At 60.3% G+C, this 17,612-nt stretch overlaps 1 protein-coding gene across 3 annotated transcripts in view; it reads right to left on the bottom strand.

Moving 5' to 3' along the window:
* Nucleotides 1–17,612, bottom strand: part of itgb4 (integrin, beta 4) — a 311,978-nt gene that overhangs the window by 262,105 nt on the left and 32,261 nt on the right. For all 3 annotated transcript variants that reach the window (XM_038777234.1, XM_038777235.1, XM_038777236.1), the window contains exons 3-4: nt 17,128–17,210; nt 12,835–12,927 (exon numbers count right to left, since the gene is read on the bottom strand). In XM_038777234.1, the coding sequence (XP_038633162.1) occupies nt 12,835–12,927; nt 17,128–17,210 (176 nt within the window). The remainder of the gene's footprint in view (nt 1–12,834; nt 12,928–17,127; nt 17,211–17,612) is intronic.

Here is a 17,612-nt window from a genome sequence, read left to right as displayed (position 1 = left end):
GAGCCACACCCCCAACAGAGCCACTGCCAGAACAGAGCCACACCCCCAACAGAGCCACGCACCCAACAGAGCCACTGCCAGAACAGAGGCACACACCAACAGAGCCACACCCCCAACAGAGCCACACCCCCAACAGAGCCACACACCCAACAGAGTCACACACCCAACAGAGCCACACCCCCAACAGAGCCACGCACCCAACAGAGCCACACCCCCAACAGAGCCACACCCCCAACAGAGCCACTGCCAGAACAGAGCCACACCCCCAACAGAGCCACTGCCAGAACAGAGCCGCACCCCCAACAGAGCCACTGCCAGAACAGAGCCACACCCCCAACAGAGCCACACCCCCAACAGAGCCACACCCCCAACAGAGCCACTGCCAGAACAGAGCCACGCACCCAACAGAGCCACACCCCCAACAGAGCCACACCCCCAACAGAGCCACACCCCCAACAGAGCCACACACCCAACAGAGCCACACCCCCAACAGAGTCACACCCCCAACAGAGCCGCACCCCCAACAGAGTCACACCCCCAACAGAGCCACACCCCCAACAGAACCACTGCCAGAACAGAGCCACACCCCCAACAGAGCCGCACCCCCAACAGAGTCACACCCCCAACAGAGCCGCACCCCCAACAGAGCCACACCCCCAACAGAGCCGCACCCCCAACAGAGCCGCACCCCCAACAGAGCCACACCCCCAACAGAGCCGCACCCCCAACAGAGCCGCACCCCCAACAGAGTCACACCCCCAACAGAGCCGCACCCCCAACAGAGCCACACCCCAACAGAGCCACACCCCCAACAGAGCCACACACCCAACAGAGCCACACCCCCAACAGAGCCACGCACCCAACAGAGCCACACCCCCAACAGAGCCACACCCCCAACAGAGCCACACCCCCAACAGAGCCACACACCCAACAGAGCCACACCCCCAACAGAGTCACACCCCCAACAGAGCCGCACCCCCAACAGAGTCACACCCCCAACAGAGCCACACCCCCAACAGAGCCACGCACCCAACAGAGTCACACCCCCAACAGAGCCACACCCCCAACAGAGCCACACCCCCAACAGAGCCACACCCCCAACAGCGCCACACCCCCAACAGAGCCACACACCCAACAGAGCCACTGCCAGAACAGAGCCACACACCCAACAGAGCCACTGCCAAAACAGAGTCACACTCCCAACAGAGCCACACACCCAACAGAGTCACTGCCAGAACAGAGCCACACCCCCAACAGAGTCACTGCCAGAACAGAGCCACACCCCCAACAGAGCCACACCCCCAACAGAGCCACTGCCAGAACAGAGTCACACTCCCAACAGAGCCACGCACCCAACAGAGCCACACCCCCAACAGAGCCACACCCCCAACAGAGCCACTGCCAGAACAGAGTCACACCCCCAACAGAGCCGCACCCCCAACAGAGCCACACCCCCAACAGAGCCACGGACCCAACAGAGCCGCACCCCCAGCAGAGCCACACCCCCAACAGAGCCACACCCCTAACAGAGCCACTGCCAGAACAGAGTCACACTCCCAACAGAGCCACTGCCAGAACAGAGCCACTGCCAGAACAGAGCCACACACCCAACAGAGCAACGCACCCAACAGAGCCGCACCCCCAGCAGAGCCACTGCCAGAACAGAGTCACACTCCCAACAGAGCCACTGCCAGAACAGAGCCACTGCCAGAACAGAGCCACACCCCCAACAGAGCCACACCCCCAACAGAGCCACACCCCCAACAGAGCCACACCCCCAACAGAGCCACACCCCTAACAGAGCCACACACCCAACAGAGCCACACCCCCAACAGAGCCACACACCCAACAGAGCCACGGACCCAACAGAGCCACGCACCCAACAGAGCCACACCCCCAACAGAGCCACACCCCCAACAGAGCCACACCCCCAACAGAGCCACTGCCAGAACAGAGCCACACCCCTAACAGAGCCACTGCCAGAACAGAGTCACACTCCCAACAGAGCCACTGCCAGAACAGAGCCACACTCCCAACAGAGCCACACCCCCAACAGAGCCACACCCCCAACAGAGCCACACCCCCAACAGAGCCACACCCCCAACAGAGCCACACCCCCAACAGAGCCACTGCCAGAGCAGAGCCACACCCCCAACAGAGCCACACCCCCAACAGAGCCACACCCCCAACAGAGTCACACCCCCAACAGAGCCACACCCCCAACAGAGCCACTGCCAGAACAGAGCCACACCCCCAACAGAGCCACACCCCCAACAGAGCCACACCCCCAACAGAACCACTGCCAGAACAGAGCCACACCCCCAACAGAACCACTGCCAGAACAGAGCCACACCCCCAACAGAGCCACACCCCAACAGAGCCACACCCCCAACAGAGCCACACCCCCAACAGAGCCACACCCCCAACAGAGCCACACCCCCAACAGAGCCACACCCCCAACAGAACCACTGCCAGAACAGAGCCACACCCCCAACAGAGCCACACCCCCAACAGAGCCCGCACCCCCAACAGAGCCACACCCCCAACAGAGCCGCACCCCCAACAGAGCCACACACCCAACAGAGCCACACCCCCAACAGAGCCACACCCCCAACAGAGCCACACCCCCAACAGAGCCGCACCCCCAACAGAGCCACACACCCAACAGAGCCACACTCCCAACAGAGCCACACCCCCAACAGAGCCACACCCCCAACAGAGCCACACCCCCAACAGAGCCACTGCCAGAACAGAGCCACGCACCCAACAGAGCCACACCCCCAACAGAGCCACACCCCCAACAGAGCCACACCCCCAACAGAGCCACACACCCAACAGAGCCACACCCCCAACAGAGTCACACCCCCAACAGAGCCGCACCCCCAACAGAGTCACACCCCCAACAGAGCCACACCCCCAACAGAACCACTGCCAGAACAGAGCCGCACCCCCAACAGAGCCACACCCCCAACAGAGCCACACCCCCAACAGAGCCACACACCCAACAGAGCCACACCCCCAACAGAGCCACGCACCCAACAGAGCCACACCCCCAACAGAGCCACACCCCCAACAGAGCCACACCCCCAACAGAGCCACACACCCAACAGAGCCACACCCCCAACAGAGCCACACCCCCAACAGAGCCGCACCCCCAACAGAGTCACACCCCCAACAGAGCCACACCCCCAACAGAGCCACGCACCCAACAGAGCCACACCCCCCAACAGAGCCACACCCCCAACAGAGCCACACCCCCAACAGAGCCACACCCCCAACAGAGCCACACCCCAACAGAGCCACTGCCAGAACAGAGCCACACCCCCAACAGAGCCGCACCCCCAACAGAGCCACTGCCAGAACAGAGCCGCACCCCAACAGAGCCGCACCCCCAACAGAGTCACTGCCAGAACAGAGCCGCACCCCCAACAGAGCCACACCCCCAACAGAGTCACACCCCCAACAGAGTCACACTCCCAACAGAGCCACACCCCTAACAGAGCCACGCACCCAACAGAGCCACACACCCAACAGAGCCACACCCCCAACAGAGCCACACCCCCAACAGAGTCACACCCCCAACAGAGTCACACTCCCAACAGAGCCACACCCCCAACAGAGCCACTGCCAGAACAGAGCCACACCCCCAACAGAGCCACACCCCCAACAGAGCCACACACCCAACAGAGCCACACCCCCAACAGAGCCACACCCCCAACAGAGCCACACCCCCAACAGAGCCACTGCCAGAACAGAGCCGCACACCCAACAGAGCCACTGCCAGAACAGAGCCACACACCCAACAGAGCCACACCCCCAACAGAGCCACACCCCCAACAGAGTCACTGCCAGAACAGAGCCACACCCCCAACAGAGCCACACCCCCAACAGAGCCACACCCCCAACAGAGTCACTGCCAGAACAGAGCCACACCCCCAACAGAGCCACACCCCCAACAGAGCCACTGCCAGAACAGAGCCACACCCCCAACAGAGCCACACCCCCAACAGAGCCACACCCCCAACAGAGCCGCACCCCCAACAGAGCCACTGCCAGAACAGAGCCACACCCCCAACAGAGCCACACCCCCAACAGAGCCACACCCCCAACAGAGTCACACACCCAACAGAGCCACACCCCCAACAGAGTCACTGCCAGAACAGAGCCACACCCCCAACAGAGCCACACCCCCAACAGAGCCACACCCCCAACAGAGCCACACCCCCAACAGAACCACACCCCCAACAGAGCCACTGCCAGAACAGAGCCACACCCCCAACAGAGCCACACCCCCAACAGAGCCACACCCCCAACAGAACCACACCCCCAACAGAGCCACTGCCAGAACAGAGTCACACCCCCAACAGAGCCGCACCCCCAACAGAGCCACTGCCAGAACAGAGCCACACCCCCAACAGAGCCACACCCCCAACAGAACCACACCCCCAACAGAGCCACTGCCAGAACAGAGTCACACCCCCAACAGAGCCGCACCCCCAACAGAGCCACTGCCAGAACAGAGCCACACCCCCAACAGAGCCACTGCCAGAACAGAGCCACACTCCCAACAGAGCCACACCCCCAACAGAGCCACACCCCCAACAGAGCCACACCCCCAACAGAGCCACACCCCTAACAGAGCCACACCCCCAACAGAGCCACACCCCCAACAGAGCCACACCCCTAACAGAGCCACACACCCAACAGAGCCACACACCCAACAGAGCCACACACCCAACAGAGCCACACCCCCAACAGAGCCACTGCCAGAACAGAGCCACACTCCCAACAGAGCCACTGCCAGAACAGAGCCGCACCCCCAACAGAGCCACTGCCAGAACAGAGCCACACTCCCAACAGAGCCACACCCCCAACAGAGCCACACCCCCAACAGAGCCACACCCCCAACAGAGCCACACCCCCAACAGAGCCACACCCCCAACAGAGCCACACCCCCAACAGAGTCACACCCCCAACAGAGCCACACCCCCAACAGAGCCACTGCCAGAACAGAGCCACACCCCCAACAGAGCCACACCCCCAACAGAGCCACACCCCCAACAGAACCACTGCCAGAACAGAGCCACACCCCCAACAGAACCACTGCCAGAACAGAGCCACACCCCCAACAGAGCCACACCCCCAACAGAGCCACACCCCCAACAGAGCCACACCCCCAACAGAGCCACACCCCCAACAGAGCCGCACCCCCAACAGAGCCACACCCCCAACAGAGCCGCACCCCCAACAGAGCCACTGCCAGAACAGAGCCACACCCCCAACAGAGCCACACCCCCAACAGAGCCACACCCCCAACAGAGCCACACTCCCAACAGAGCCACGCACCCAACAGAGCCACACACCCAACAGAGCCACACCCCCAACAGAGCCACACCCCCAACAGAGCCACACCCCCAACAGAGCCACACCCCTAACAGAGCCACACACCCAACAGAGCCACACCCCCAACAGAGCCACACCCCCAACAGAACCACTGCCAGAACAGAGCCGCACACCCAACAGAACCACTGCCAGAGCAGAGCCACACCCCTAACAGAGCCACTGCCAGAGCAGAGCCACACCCCTAACAGAGCCACACACCCAACAGAGCCACTGCCAGAACAGAGCCGCACACCCAACAGAGTCACACCCCCAACAGAGCCACTGCCAGAACAGAGTCACACTCCCAACAGAGCCACACACCCAACAGAGCCACTGCCAGAACAGAGCCACACCCCTAACAGAGCCACACCCCCAACAGAGCCACTGCCAGAACAGAGTCACACTCCCAACAGAGCCACTGCCAGAACAGAGCCACACCCCCAACAGAGCCACACCCCCAACAGAGCCACACCCCCAACAGAGCCACACCCCCACAGAGCCACACCCCCAACAGAGCCACTGCCAGAGCAGAGCCACACCCCAACAGAGCCACACCCCCAACAGAGCCACACCCCCAACAGAGCCACACCCCCAACAGAGCCACACCCCAACAGAGCCACTGCCAGAGCAGAGCCACACCCCCAACAGAGCCACACCCCCAACAGAGCCACACCCCCAACAGAGTCACACCCCCAACAGAGCCACACCCCCAACAGAGCCACTGCCAGAACAGAGCCACACCCCCAACAGAGCCACACCCCCAACAGAGCCACACCCCCAACAGAACCACTGCCAGAACAGAGCCACACCCCCAACAGAACCACTGCCAGAACAGAGCCACACCCCCAACAGAGCCACACCCCCAACAGAGCCACACCCCCAACAGAGCCACACCCCCAACAGAGCCACACCCCCAACAGAGCCGCACCCCCAACAGAGCCGCACCCCCAACAGAGCCACACACCCAACAGAGCCACACCCCCAACAGAGCCACACCCCCAACAGAGCCACACCCCAACAGAACCGCACCCCCAACAGAGCCACACACCCAACAGAGCCACACTCCCAACAGAGCCACTGCCAGAACAGAGCCACACCCCCAACAGAGCCACACCCCCACAGAGCCACTGCCAGAACAGAGCCACACCCCCAACAGAACCACACTCCCAACAGAGTCACTGCCAGAACAGAGCCGCACCCCCAACAGAGTCACTGCCAGAACAGAGTCACACCCCCAACAGAGCCACACCCCCAACAGAGCCACTGCCAGAACAGAGCCACACCCCCAACAGAGCCACTGCCAGAACAGAGTCACACCCCCAACAGAGTCACACCCCCAACAGAGCCACACCCCCAACAGAGCCACACCCCCAACAGAGCCACGCACCCAACAGAGCCACACCCCCAACAGAGCCACACACCCAACAGAGCCACACACCCAACAGAGCCACTGCCAGAACAGAGTCACACTCCCAACAGAACCACTGCCAGAACAGAGCCACACTCCAAACAGAGCCACTGCCAGAACAGAGTCACACTCCCAACAGAACCACTGCCAGAACAGAGCCACACCCCCAACAGAGCCGCACCCCCAACAGAGCCACTGCCAGAACAGAGCCACACCCCCAACAGAGCCACACCCCCAACAGAGCCACTGCCAGAACAGAGTCACACTCCCAACAGAACCACTGCCAGAACAGAGCCACACACCCAACAGAGCCACACACCCAACAGAGCCACTGCCAGAACAGAGCCACACTCCCAACAGAGCCACACCCCCAACAGAGCCACACCCCCAACAGAGCCACACCCCCAACAGAGCCACACCCCCAACAGAGCCACTGCCAGAACAGAGCCACACCCCCAACAGAGCCACACCCCCAACAGAGCCACTGCCAGAACAGAGTCACACTCCCCACAGAGCCACTGCCAGAACAGAGTCACACCCCCAACAGAGCCACTGCCAGAACAGAGCCACACCCCCAACAGAGCCACACTCCCAACAGAGCCACACCCCCAACAGAGCCACACCCCCAACAGAGCCGCACCCCCAACAGAGCCACACACCCAACAGAGCCACACCCCCAACAGAGCCACACTCCCAACAGAGCCACATCCCCAACAGAGCCACACCCCCAACAGAGCCACACACCCAACAGAGCCACACCCCCAACAGAGCCACACCCCCAACAGAGCCACACCCCCAACAGAGCCACACCCCCAACAGAGCCACGCACCCAACAGAACCACTGCCAGAACAGAGTCACACCCCCAACAGAGCCACTGCCAGAAAAGAGCCTCACCCCCAACAGAGCCACTGCCGGAACAGAGTCACACTCCCAACAGAGCCACTGCCAGAACAGAGTCACACTCCCAACAGAGTCACACCCCCAACAGAGCCACTGCCAGAACAGAGTCACACCCCCAACAGAGCCACTGCCGGAACAGAGTCACACCCCCAACAGAGCCACTGCCAGAACAGAGTCACACTCCCAACAGAGCCACACTCCCAACAGAGCCGCACCCCCAACAGAACCACTGCCAGAAAAGAGCCTCACCCCCAACAGAGCCACGCACCCAACAGAGCCTCACCCCCAACAGAGCTACACCCCCAACAGAGCCACTGCCAGAACAGAGTCACACTCCTAACAGAGCCACTGCCGGAACAGAGCCACACCCCCAACAGAGCCACACCCCCAACAGAGTCACACCCCCAACAGAGCCACACCCCCAACAGAGCCACACCCCCAACAGAGCCACACACCCAACAGAGCCACACCTCCAACAGAACCACTGCCAGAACAGAGCCACACCCCCAACAGAGCCGCACCCCTAACAGAGCCACACCCCCAACAGAACCACTGCCAGAATAGAGCCGCACCCCCAACAGAGCCACACCCCCAACAGAGCCACACCCCCAACCGAGCCACACCCCCAACAGAGCCACTGCCGGAACAGAGTCTCACCCCCAACAGAGCCACTGCCAGAATAGAGCCGCACCCCCAACAGAGCCACTGTCAGAACAGAGTCACACACCCAACAGAGCCGCACCCCCAACAGAGCCACTGCCAGAACAGAGGCACACCCCCAACAGAGCCACTGCCAGAAAAGAGCCTCACCCCCAACAGAGCCACTGCCAGAACAGAGTCACACTCCCAACAGAGCCACTGCCAGAACAGAGCCACACTCCCAACAGAGCCACACACCCAACAGAGCCGCACCCCCAACAGAGCCACACCCCCAACAGAACCACTGCCAGAAAAGAGCCACACCCCCAACTGAGCCACTGCCAGAAAAGAGCCACACCCCCAACAGAACCACTGCCAGAAAAGAGCCACACCCCCAACTGAGCCACACCCCCAACAGAGCCGCACCCCAACAGAGCCACACCCCCAACAGAGCCACTGCCAGAACAGAGTCACACCCCCAACAGAGTCACTGCCAGAACAGAGCCACACCCCCAACAGAGCCACTGTCAGAACAGAGTCACACCCCCAACAGAGTCACTGCCAGAACAGAGCCACACCCCCAACAGAGTCACACCCCCAACAGAGCCACACCCCCAACAGAACCACTGCCAGAACAGAGCCTCACCCCCAACAGAGCCACTGCCGGAACAGAGTCACACTCCCAACAGAGCCACTGCCAGAACAGAGCCTCACCCCCAACAGAGCCACTGCCAGAACAGAGCCACACCCCCAACAGAGCCACTGCCAGAAAAGAGCCTCACCCCCAACAGAGCCACTGCCAGAACAGAGTCACACTCCCAACAGAGCCGCACCCCCAACAGAGCCACACCCCCAACAGAGCCACACCCCCAACAGAGCCACTGCCAGAACAGAGCCACACCCCCAACAGAGCCACACTCCCAACAGAGCCACACCCCAACAGAACCACTGCCAGAACAGAGCCACACCCCCAACAGAGCCACTGCCAGAAAAGAGCCTCACCCCCAACAGAGCCACTGCCAGAACAGAGTCACACTCCCAACAGAGCCGCACCCCCAACAGAACCACTGCCAGAAAAGAGCCTCACCCCCAACAGAGCCACTGCCAGAACAGAGTCACACTCCCAACAGAGCCACACCCCCAACAGAGCCACACCCCCAACAGAGCCGCACCCCCAACAGAGCCACACACCCAACAGAGCCACACCCCCAACAGAGCCACACTCCCAACAGAGCCACACCCCCAACAGAGCCGCACCCCCAACAGAGCCACACACCCAACAGAACCACACCCCCAACAGAACCACACCCCCAACAGAGCCACACCCCCAACAGAGCCACACACCCAACAGAACCACACCCCCAACAGAACCACTGCCAGAACAGAGCCACACCCCCAACAGAGCCACACCCCCAACAGAGCCACTGCCAGAACAGAGCCACACCCCCAACAGAGCCACACACCCAACAGAGCCACACCCCCAACAGAGCCACACCCCCAACAGAACCACACACCCAACAGAACCACTGCCAGAAAAGAGCCACACCCCCAACTGAGCCACACCCCCAACAGAGCCGCACCCCAACAGAGCCACACCCCCAACAGAGCCACTGCCAGAACAGAGTCACACCCCCAACAGAGTCACACCCCCAACAGAGCCGCACCCCCAACAGAGTCACACACCCAACAGAGCCACTGCCAGAACAGAGTCACACTCCCAACAGAGCCACACCCCCAACAGAGCCACACCCCCAACAGAGCCACACCCCCAACAGAGCCACTGCCAGAACAGAGCCACACCCCCAACAGAGCCACACCCCCAACAGAGCCACACACCCAACAGAGCCACACCCCCAACAGAGCCACACCCCCAACAGAGCCACACCCCCAACAGAGCCACGGACCCAACAGAGCCACTGCCAGAACAGAGCCACACCCCCAACAGAGCCACACCCCCAACAGAGCCACACCCCCAACAGAGCCACACCCCCAACAGAGCCACACACCCAACAGAACCACTGCCAGAACAGAGCCACACCCCAACAGAGCCACACCCCCAACAGAGCCACACCCCCCAACAGAGCCACACTCCCAACAGAGCCACTGCCAGAACAGAGTCACACACCCAACAGAGCCACACCCCCAACAGAGCCACTGCCAGAACAGAGTCACACACCCAACAGAGCCGCACTCCCAACAGAGCCACACACCCAACAGAGCCACACCCCCAACAGAGCCACACCCCCAACAGAGCCACTGCCAGAACAGAGCCACACCCCCAACAGAACCACTGCCAGAACAGAGCCACACCCCCAACAGAGTCACGCACCCAACAGAGCCACACCCCCAACAGAGCCACACCCCCAACAGAACCACTGCCAGAACAGAGTCACACCCCCAACAGAGCCACTGCCAGAACAGAGTCACACTCCCAACAGAACCACTGCCAGAACAGAGTCACACCCCCAACAGAGTCACACCCCCAACAGAGCCACTGCCAGAACAGAGTCACACTCCCAACAGAGCCACTGCCAGAACAGAGCCACACACCCAACAGAGCCACTGCCAGAACAGAGTCACACTCCCAACAGAGCCACTGCCAGAACAGAGTCACACTCCCAACAGAGCCGCACCCCCAACAGAGCCACACCCCCAACAGAGCCACTGCCAGAACAGAGTCACACCCCCAACAGAGCCACACACCCAACAGAGCCACACACCCAACAGAGCCACTGCCAGAACAGAGTCACACTCCCAACAGAGCCACTGCCAGAACAGAGCCACACACCCAACAGAGCCACTGCCAGAACAGAGTCACACTCCCAACAGAGCCGCACCCCCAACAGAGCCACACCCCCAACAGAGCCACTGCCAGAACAGAGTCACACCCCCAACAGAGCCACTGCCAGAACAGAGTCACACCCCCAACAGAGCCGCACCCCCAACAGAGCCACACCCCCAACAGAGCCACTGCCAGAACAGAGTCACACCCCCAACAGAGCCACTGCCAGAACAGAGTCACACTCCCAACAGAGCCACACCCCCAACAGAACCACACCCCCAACAGAGCCACACCCCCAACAGAGCCACTGCCAGAACAGAGCCGCACCCCCAACAGAGCCACTGCCAGAACAGAGTCACACTCCCAACAGAGCCACACCCCCAACAGAGTCACACACCCAACAGAACCACACACCCAACAGAGTCACACTCCCAACAGAGCCGCGCACCCAACAGAACCACTGCCAGAACAGAGCCGCACCCCCAACAGAGCCACACCCCCAACAGAGCCACGCACCTAACAGAGCCACACCCCCAACAGAGCCACACCCCCAACAGAGCCACACCCCCAACAGAGCCACACCCCCAACAGAGCCACACTCCCAACAGAGCCACTGCCAGAACAGAGCCACACCCCCAACAGAGCCACACACCCAACAGAGCCACACACCCAACAGAACCACTGCCAGAACAGAGTCACACACCCAACAGAGCCACACCCCCAACAGAGCCACACTCCCAACAGAGCCACACCCCCAACAGAGCCACACCCCCAACAGAGCCACACCCCCAACAGCGCCACACCCCCAACAGAGCCACGCACCCAACAGAGCCACACACCCAACAGAGCCACACCCCCAACAGAGCCAATGCCAGAACAGAGTCACACTCCCAACAGAGCCACTGCCAGAACAGAGTCACACTCCGAACAGAGCCGCACCCCTAACAGAGCCACACACCCAACAGAGTCACACACCCAACAGAACCACTGCCAGAACAGAGTCACACTCCCAACAGAGCCACTGCCAGAACAGAGTCACACTCCCAACAGAGCCGCACCCCTAACAGAGCCACACACCCAACAGAGTCACACACCCAACAGAACCACTGCCAGAACAGAGCCACACACCCAACAGAACCACTGCCGGAACAGAGTCACACCCCCAACAGAGCCACACCCCAAAATAATCAAACCCCACCTAAATTAAATCCAAGTAAGTTCTATATCCAATACATGAGCTGCGTCCCATCTGTAGCACGTCAAAAGCGCCATAACCCAAGTGAATAATATCTCAGGAGGATTGCACCCAGCACAAACATAACTCAAAACATGTGTATCCCAATAGCGCAATCCACAAGAACAATATCATGGCATCATGACTTTTGGATGAGCAAAAGAATTTAAATTTTCTGCAGATATTGAAGGTCTCAGCTGGTACAGCATTGTAGATGCTTCATAAAACTCCTGAGTCATCAGTCATTGGGGCGGTTAAGAGTCTGATTAGGAGGTGCTGTTGCCTGTGGCCAACTGTGTCCCACATCTGAAAGACAATAGGAATGTGTGGCAAACTGTGCCCCAGCTAAAGTCAACTCATTCAGGAGTAAGAGGAGAAAAGTGATCCTGGTGGAAAGACTTCCTCTTGGAGAGGGAGTGCTTCAGGTCTGGATTTCTTGCTCACAGGCAACAGACTGAGCAGTGTGCCATCCCCTGTGGAAGACATACCCTTTTTATGTTCATCGAACTGGTCATCTGCATTATCTGCTTGCACTTTGACTGCAGGTTGTTGAGAAGATCACATCTGGGATAAAGGATGCCCTGCAAGAAAAGAAATACGGTTTACTGCAGCACATCTCTCCCATTACCTAGTCCCCTCAAACCTCCGCCAGTGTACCTACACAACATGGACTACAGTGGTTCATGGAGGCCTCTCATTATTACCTTCTCAAGGGCAGTCCGAAGATGTGTAGATTAGGTGGATTGGCTATGTTAAATTTCCCCTTGGTGCCCAAAAGGTTAGGTGGGGTTACTGGGTTATCGGGATAGGTTAGGGAGTGGGTGCTCTTTCAGAGGGTCAATGCAGATTCGATGGGCCAAATGGCCACCTTCTGAACTATGGGGATTCTATGAATTAGGGAAAGCAACAAATACTGGTCTAGCCGTGATGTATACATCCCAAAATTGATCAACTCTGAATCTCCCTATACCCTCCTCCTGCCCATGGGGGTGAGGGTGTGGAGGGAGTCTGTGTTGGTGTTTGGGGAGTGAAGGTGTAAAGGGGGGTCTGTGTTGGTGTTTGGGGGAGTGAGGGTGTGGAGGGGGGTCTGTGTTGGGGTTTGTGGGTGAGGGTATGAAGGGGGTCTGTGTTGGTGTTTGGGGGTGAGGGTGCGGAGGGGGGTCTGTGCTGGTGTTTGGGGGTGAGGGTGGAGGGGTGTCTGTGTTAGATTTGGGGGTGAGGGTGTGGAGGGGGGTCTGTGTTGTGGTTTGGGGAGTGAGGGTGTGGAGGGGGGTCTGTGTTAGTGGTTGGGGAGTGAGGGTGTGGAGGGGGGTCTGTGCTGGTGTTTGGGGTGCGGGTGGAGGGGTGTCTGTGTTAGGTTTGGGGGTGAGGGTGTGGAGGGGGGTCTGTGTTGTGGTTTGGGGAGTGAGGGTGTGCAGCGGTGTATGTGTTGGTGTTTGGATATTGGTGTGTGCGTGTTTGGGTTGGGCCTGTGGAGGGGGTCTATTTTGCCTTTTGGGGGGTAGGATGCAGAATTGAGAGATTGTTTGCGTTTGGGGTGTGGGTGAGTGTGTGTAGTGGGGGGGTTGTTGGGGTTTGGGGTGGAGTGGGGGTGGTTGTTGGGGTGTGGGGTACAGAGTGGGCGGTTGTTGGGGTTTGGGGTACGGAGTGGGGGGATTGTTGGGGTTTGAGGTGTGGAGTGGGGGGGTTGTTGGGGTTTGGAGTACGGAGTGGGGGGGGTTGTTGGCATTTGGGGTGTGGAGTGGGGTGTTGTTGGGGTTTGGGGGTGGAGTGGGGGGTTGTTGGGGTTTGGGGTACGGAGTGGGGGTGGTTTTGGTGTTTGGGGTGTGGACTGGGGGGGCTGTTGGGGTGTGGAGTGGGGGGGTTGTTGGGGTTTGGGGGGGTGGGTACGGGGTGGGGGGGCTGTTGGGGTTTGGGGGTGGAGTGGGGGGTTATTGGGGTTTGGGGTGTGGAGTGGGGGGTGGTTGGGGTTTAGGGTGTGGAGTGGGGGGGCTGTTGGGGTTTGGTGTGTGGAATGGGGGGTTTGGGGGTGGGGGTGGAGTGGGGGGTTGTTGGGGTTTGGGGTACGGAGTGGGGGGGTTGTTGGGGTTTGGGGTGTGGAGTGGGGGGGTTGTTGGGGTTCGGGGTGTGGAGTGGGAGGGTTGTTGGGGTTTGGGGTGTGGAGTGGAAGGGTTGTTGGGGTTTGTTGGGGTTTGGGGGTGGAGTGGGGGGTTTGTTGGGGTTTGGAGTGGGGGGGTTTGGGGGTGGGGGGTGGAGTGGGGGGGTTGTTGGTGTTTGGGGTACGGAGTGGGGGGTTGTTGGGATTTGGGGTGTGGAGTGGGGGGGTTGTTGGGGTTTGGGGGTGGAGTCGGGGGGGTTGTTGGGGTTTGGGGTGTGGAGTGAGGGGGGTTTTTGGGGTGTGGGGTCCAGAGTGGGGGGGTTGTTGGGGTTTGAGGTGTGGAGTGGGGGGTTGTTGGGGTTTGGGGGGTTGAGTGGGGAGGTTGTTGGGGTTTGGGGGTGGAGTGGGGGGTAGTTGCGGTTTGGGGGTGGACTGGGGGGATTGTTGTGGTTTGGGGTGTGGAGTGAAGGGGTTGTTGGGGTGTGGGGTACAGAGTGGGGGGGTTGTTGGGGTTTAGGGGTGGGGGTGTGGAGTGTGGGGGTTGTTGGGGTGTGGGGTACAGAGTGGGGGAGTTGTTGGGGTTTAGGGGTGGGGGTGTGGAGTGGGGGATTGTTGGGGTTTGGGGTACAGAGTGGGTGGAGGGGTTGTTGGGGTTTAGGGGTGGGCTGTGGAGTGGGTGGGGTTGTTGGGGTTTGGGGTACAAAGTGGGGGGGGTTGTTGGGGTTTGGGGTGTGGAGTGGGGGAGTTATTGGGGTTTGGGGTGTGGAGTGGGGGGGTTATTGGGGTTTGGGGTGTGGAGTTGGGGGGGGTTGTTGGGGTTTGGGGTACGGAGTGTGGGGGGTTTGGGGTAAGAAGTGGGGGAGATTGTTAGGGTTTGGGGGTGGGGGGTGGGGGGGTTGTTGGGGTTTGGGGTATGGAGTGGGGGGTTTGTTGGGGTGTGAGGTGTGGACAGGGGGTGTTTTGGGGGTTTGGGGTGTGGAGTGGGGGGGTTGTTGGGGTTTGGGGTGTGGAGTGGGGGGTTGTTGGGGTTTGGGTTGTTGGGTGGGGGGGGTTGTTTGGGTTTGGGGTGGGGGGGTGGAGTGGGGGGCTGTTGAGGTTTGGGGTGTGGAGTGGGGGGGTTGTTGGGGTTTGGGTGTGGAGTGGGGGGGTTGTTGGGGTTTGGGTGTGGAGTGGGGGGGTTGTTGGGGTTTGGGGTGTGGAGTGGGGGGTTATTGGGGTTTGGGGTACAGAGTGGGGGAGATTGTTGGGGTTTGGGGTGGGGGGTGGAGTGGGGGGCTGTTGGGGTTTGGGGTACAGAGTGGGGGGTTGTCGGCGTTTGGGGTGGGGGGGGTGGAGTGGGGAGGCTGTTGGGGTTTGGGGTACAGAGTGTGGGATTGTTGGGGGTTGGGGGTGGGGTTGCGGAGTGGGGGGGTTGTTGGGATTTGGGGTATGGAGTGTTGGGGTTTGGGGTACGGGGTGTGGGGGGTTTGGGGTAAGAAGTGGGGGAGATTGTTAGGGTTTGGGGGTGGGGGGGTGGGGGGGTTGTTGGGGTTTGGGGTACGGAGTGGGGGGTTTGTTGGGGTGTGAGGTGTGGAGAGGGGGTGTTTTGGGGGTTTGAGGTGTGGAGTGGGGGGTTGATGGGGGTTTGGGGTGTGGAGTGGGGGGGTTGTTGGGGTTTGGGTTGTTGGGTGGGGGGGTTGTTGGGGTTTGGGGTGGGGGGGTGGAGTGGGGGGCTGTTGGGGTTTGGGGTACAAAGTGGGGAGGTTGTTGGGGTTTGGGGTGGGGTGTGGAGTGGGGGGGTTGTTGAGGTTTGGGGTGTGGAGTGGGGGGGTTGTTGGGGTTTGGGTGTGGAGTGGGGGGGTTGTTGGGGTTTGGGTGTGGAGTGGGGGAGTTGTTGGGGTTTGGGGTGTGGAGTGGGGGGTTATTGGGGTTTGGGGTACAGAGTGGGGGAGATTGTTGGGGTTTGGGGTGGGGGGTGGAGTGGGGGGCTGTTGGGGTTTGGGGTATAGAGTGGGGGGTTGTCGGGGTTTGGGGTGGGGGGTGGAGTGGGGGGGCTGTTGGGGTTTGGGGTACAGAGTGTGGGATTGTTGGGGGTTGGGGGTGGGGTTGCGGAGTGGGGGGGTTGTTGGGATTTGGGGTATGGAGTGGGGGTGTTGTTGTTGTAATTTTGTACGTTACCTCATCAGCACAGTACGCGCAGTCCTTGTCCACTTTCACAGTGGACTGATGGGTTTGTTGGGTGTGGGGGTGTGGAGTGGGGGTTGTTGGGGTTTGAGGGTGGGGTTGCGGAGTGGGGGGGTTGTTGGGGTTTGGGTTGCGGAGTGGGGGGGTTGTTGGGGTTTGGGGTGTGGAGTGGGGAGGTTATTGGGGTTTGGGGTATGGAGTGAGGGGGTTGGGGTACAAAGTGGGGGAGATTGTTGGGGTTTGGGGGTGGGGGGGTGGAGTGGGGGGGCTGTTGGGGTTTGGGGTACAGAGTGTGGGATTGTTGGGGGTTGGGGTGTGGACTGACGGGTTTGTTGGGTGTGGGGGTGTGGAGTGGGGGTTGTTGGGGTTTGAGGGTGGGGTTGCGGAGTGGGGGGGTTTGTTGGGATTTGGGGTGTGGAGTGGGGGTTGTTGGGGTTTGAGGGTGGGGTTGCGGAGTGGGGGGGTTGTTGGGATTTGGGGTATGGAGTGGGGGTGTTGTTGTTGTAATTTTGTACGTTACCTCATCAGCACAGTACGCGCAGTCCTTGTCCACTCTCATACACTCAGTGCAGGTTTTGGCTCGACTGACAACGCAGCGATTGCCTGGAGCAAAAACATGTCAAATACACAGGAGCAAACAATGAAAGGTCAAACTAGACACACATGCACAAATCAGCCCCTCAGTAACATGCTTTCTGTGATCATTGTCGATTCGTTGATCCTTTAAAGGAGCCACCGGCAGAACAGTGAGCAGGATTCTCCGTTTGAGAGACAAGTGTTCCCAGCAAGGCTGATAGCAAACAACTCACGTTCCCTTTGGGGTGCTCTTCGGTGAGTGAGTCAGGGTATGCTAATGACCCAGTACGCTGCCAGCGCGAATTGAGAGTAATTCCTGTGGTAGTATGACTCGGGGTATTACGGTACCTGGGAGTGTGAGCTGCCATTGCTGCAGAGGACTCGCTGCCCATTGGCCCAGGTATGTCATGTGCCTCTCAGTCGATTGGC

The sequence above is a fragment of the Scyliorhinus canicula genome, chromosome 18 (genome assembly GCF_902713615.1).
Source record: "Scyliorhinus canicula chromosome 18, sScyCan1.1, whole genome shotgun sequence".
NCBI classification, from domain to species: domain Eukaryota; kingdom Metazoa; phylum Chordata; class Chondrichthyes; order Carcharhiniformes; family Scyliorhinidae; genus Scyliorhinus; species Scyliorhinus canicula.
Note: the sequence above shows the minus strand (reverse complement) of the source record. Positions and strands in the feature narration are given on the sequence as shown.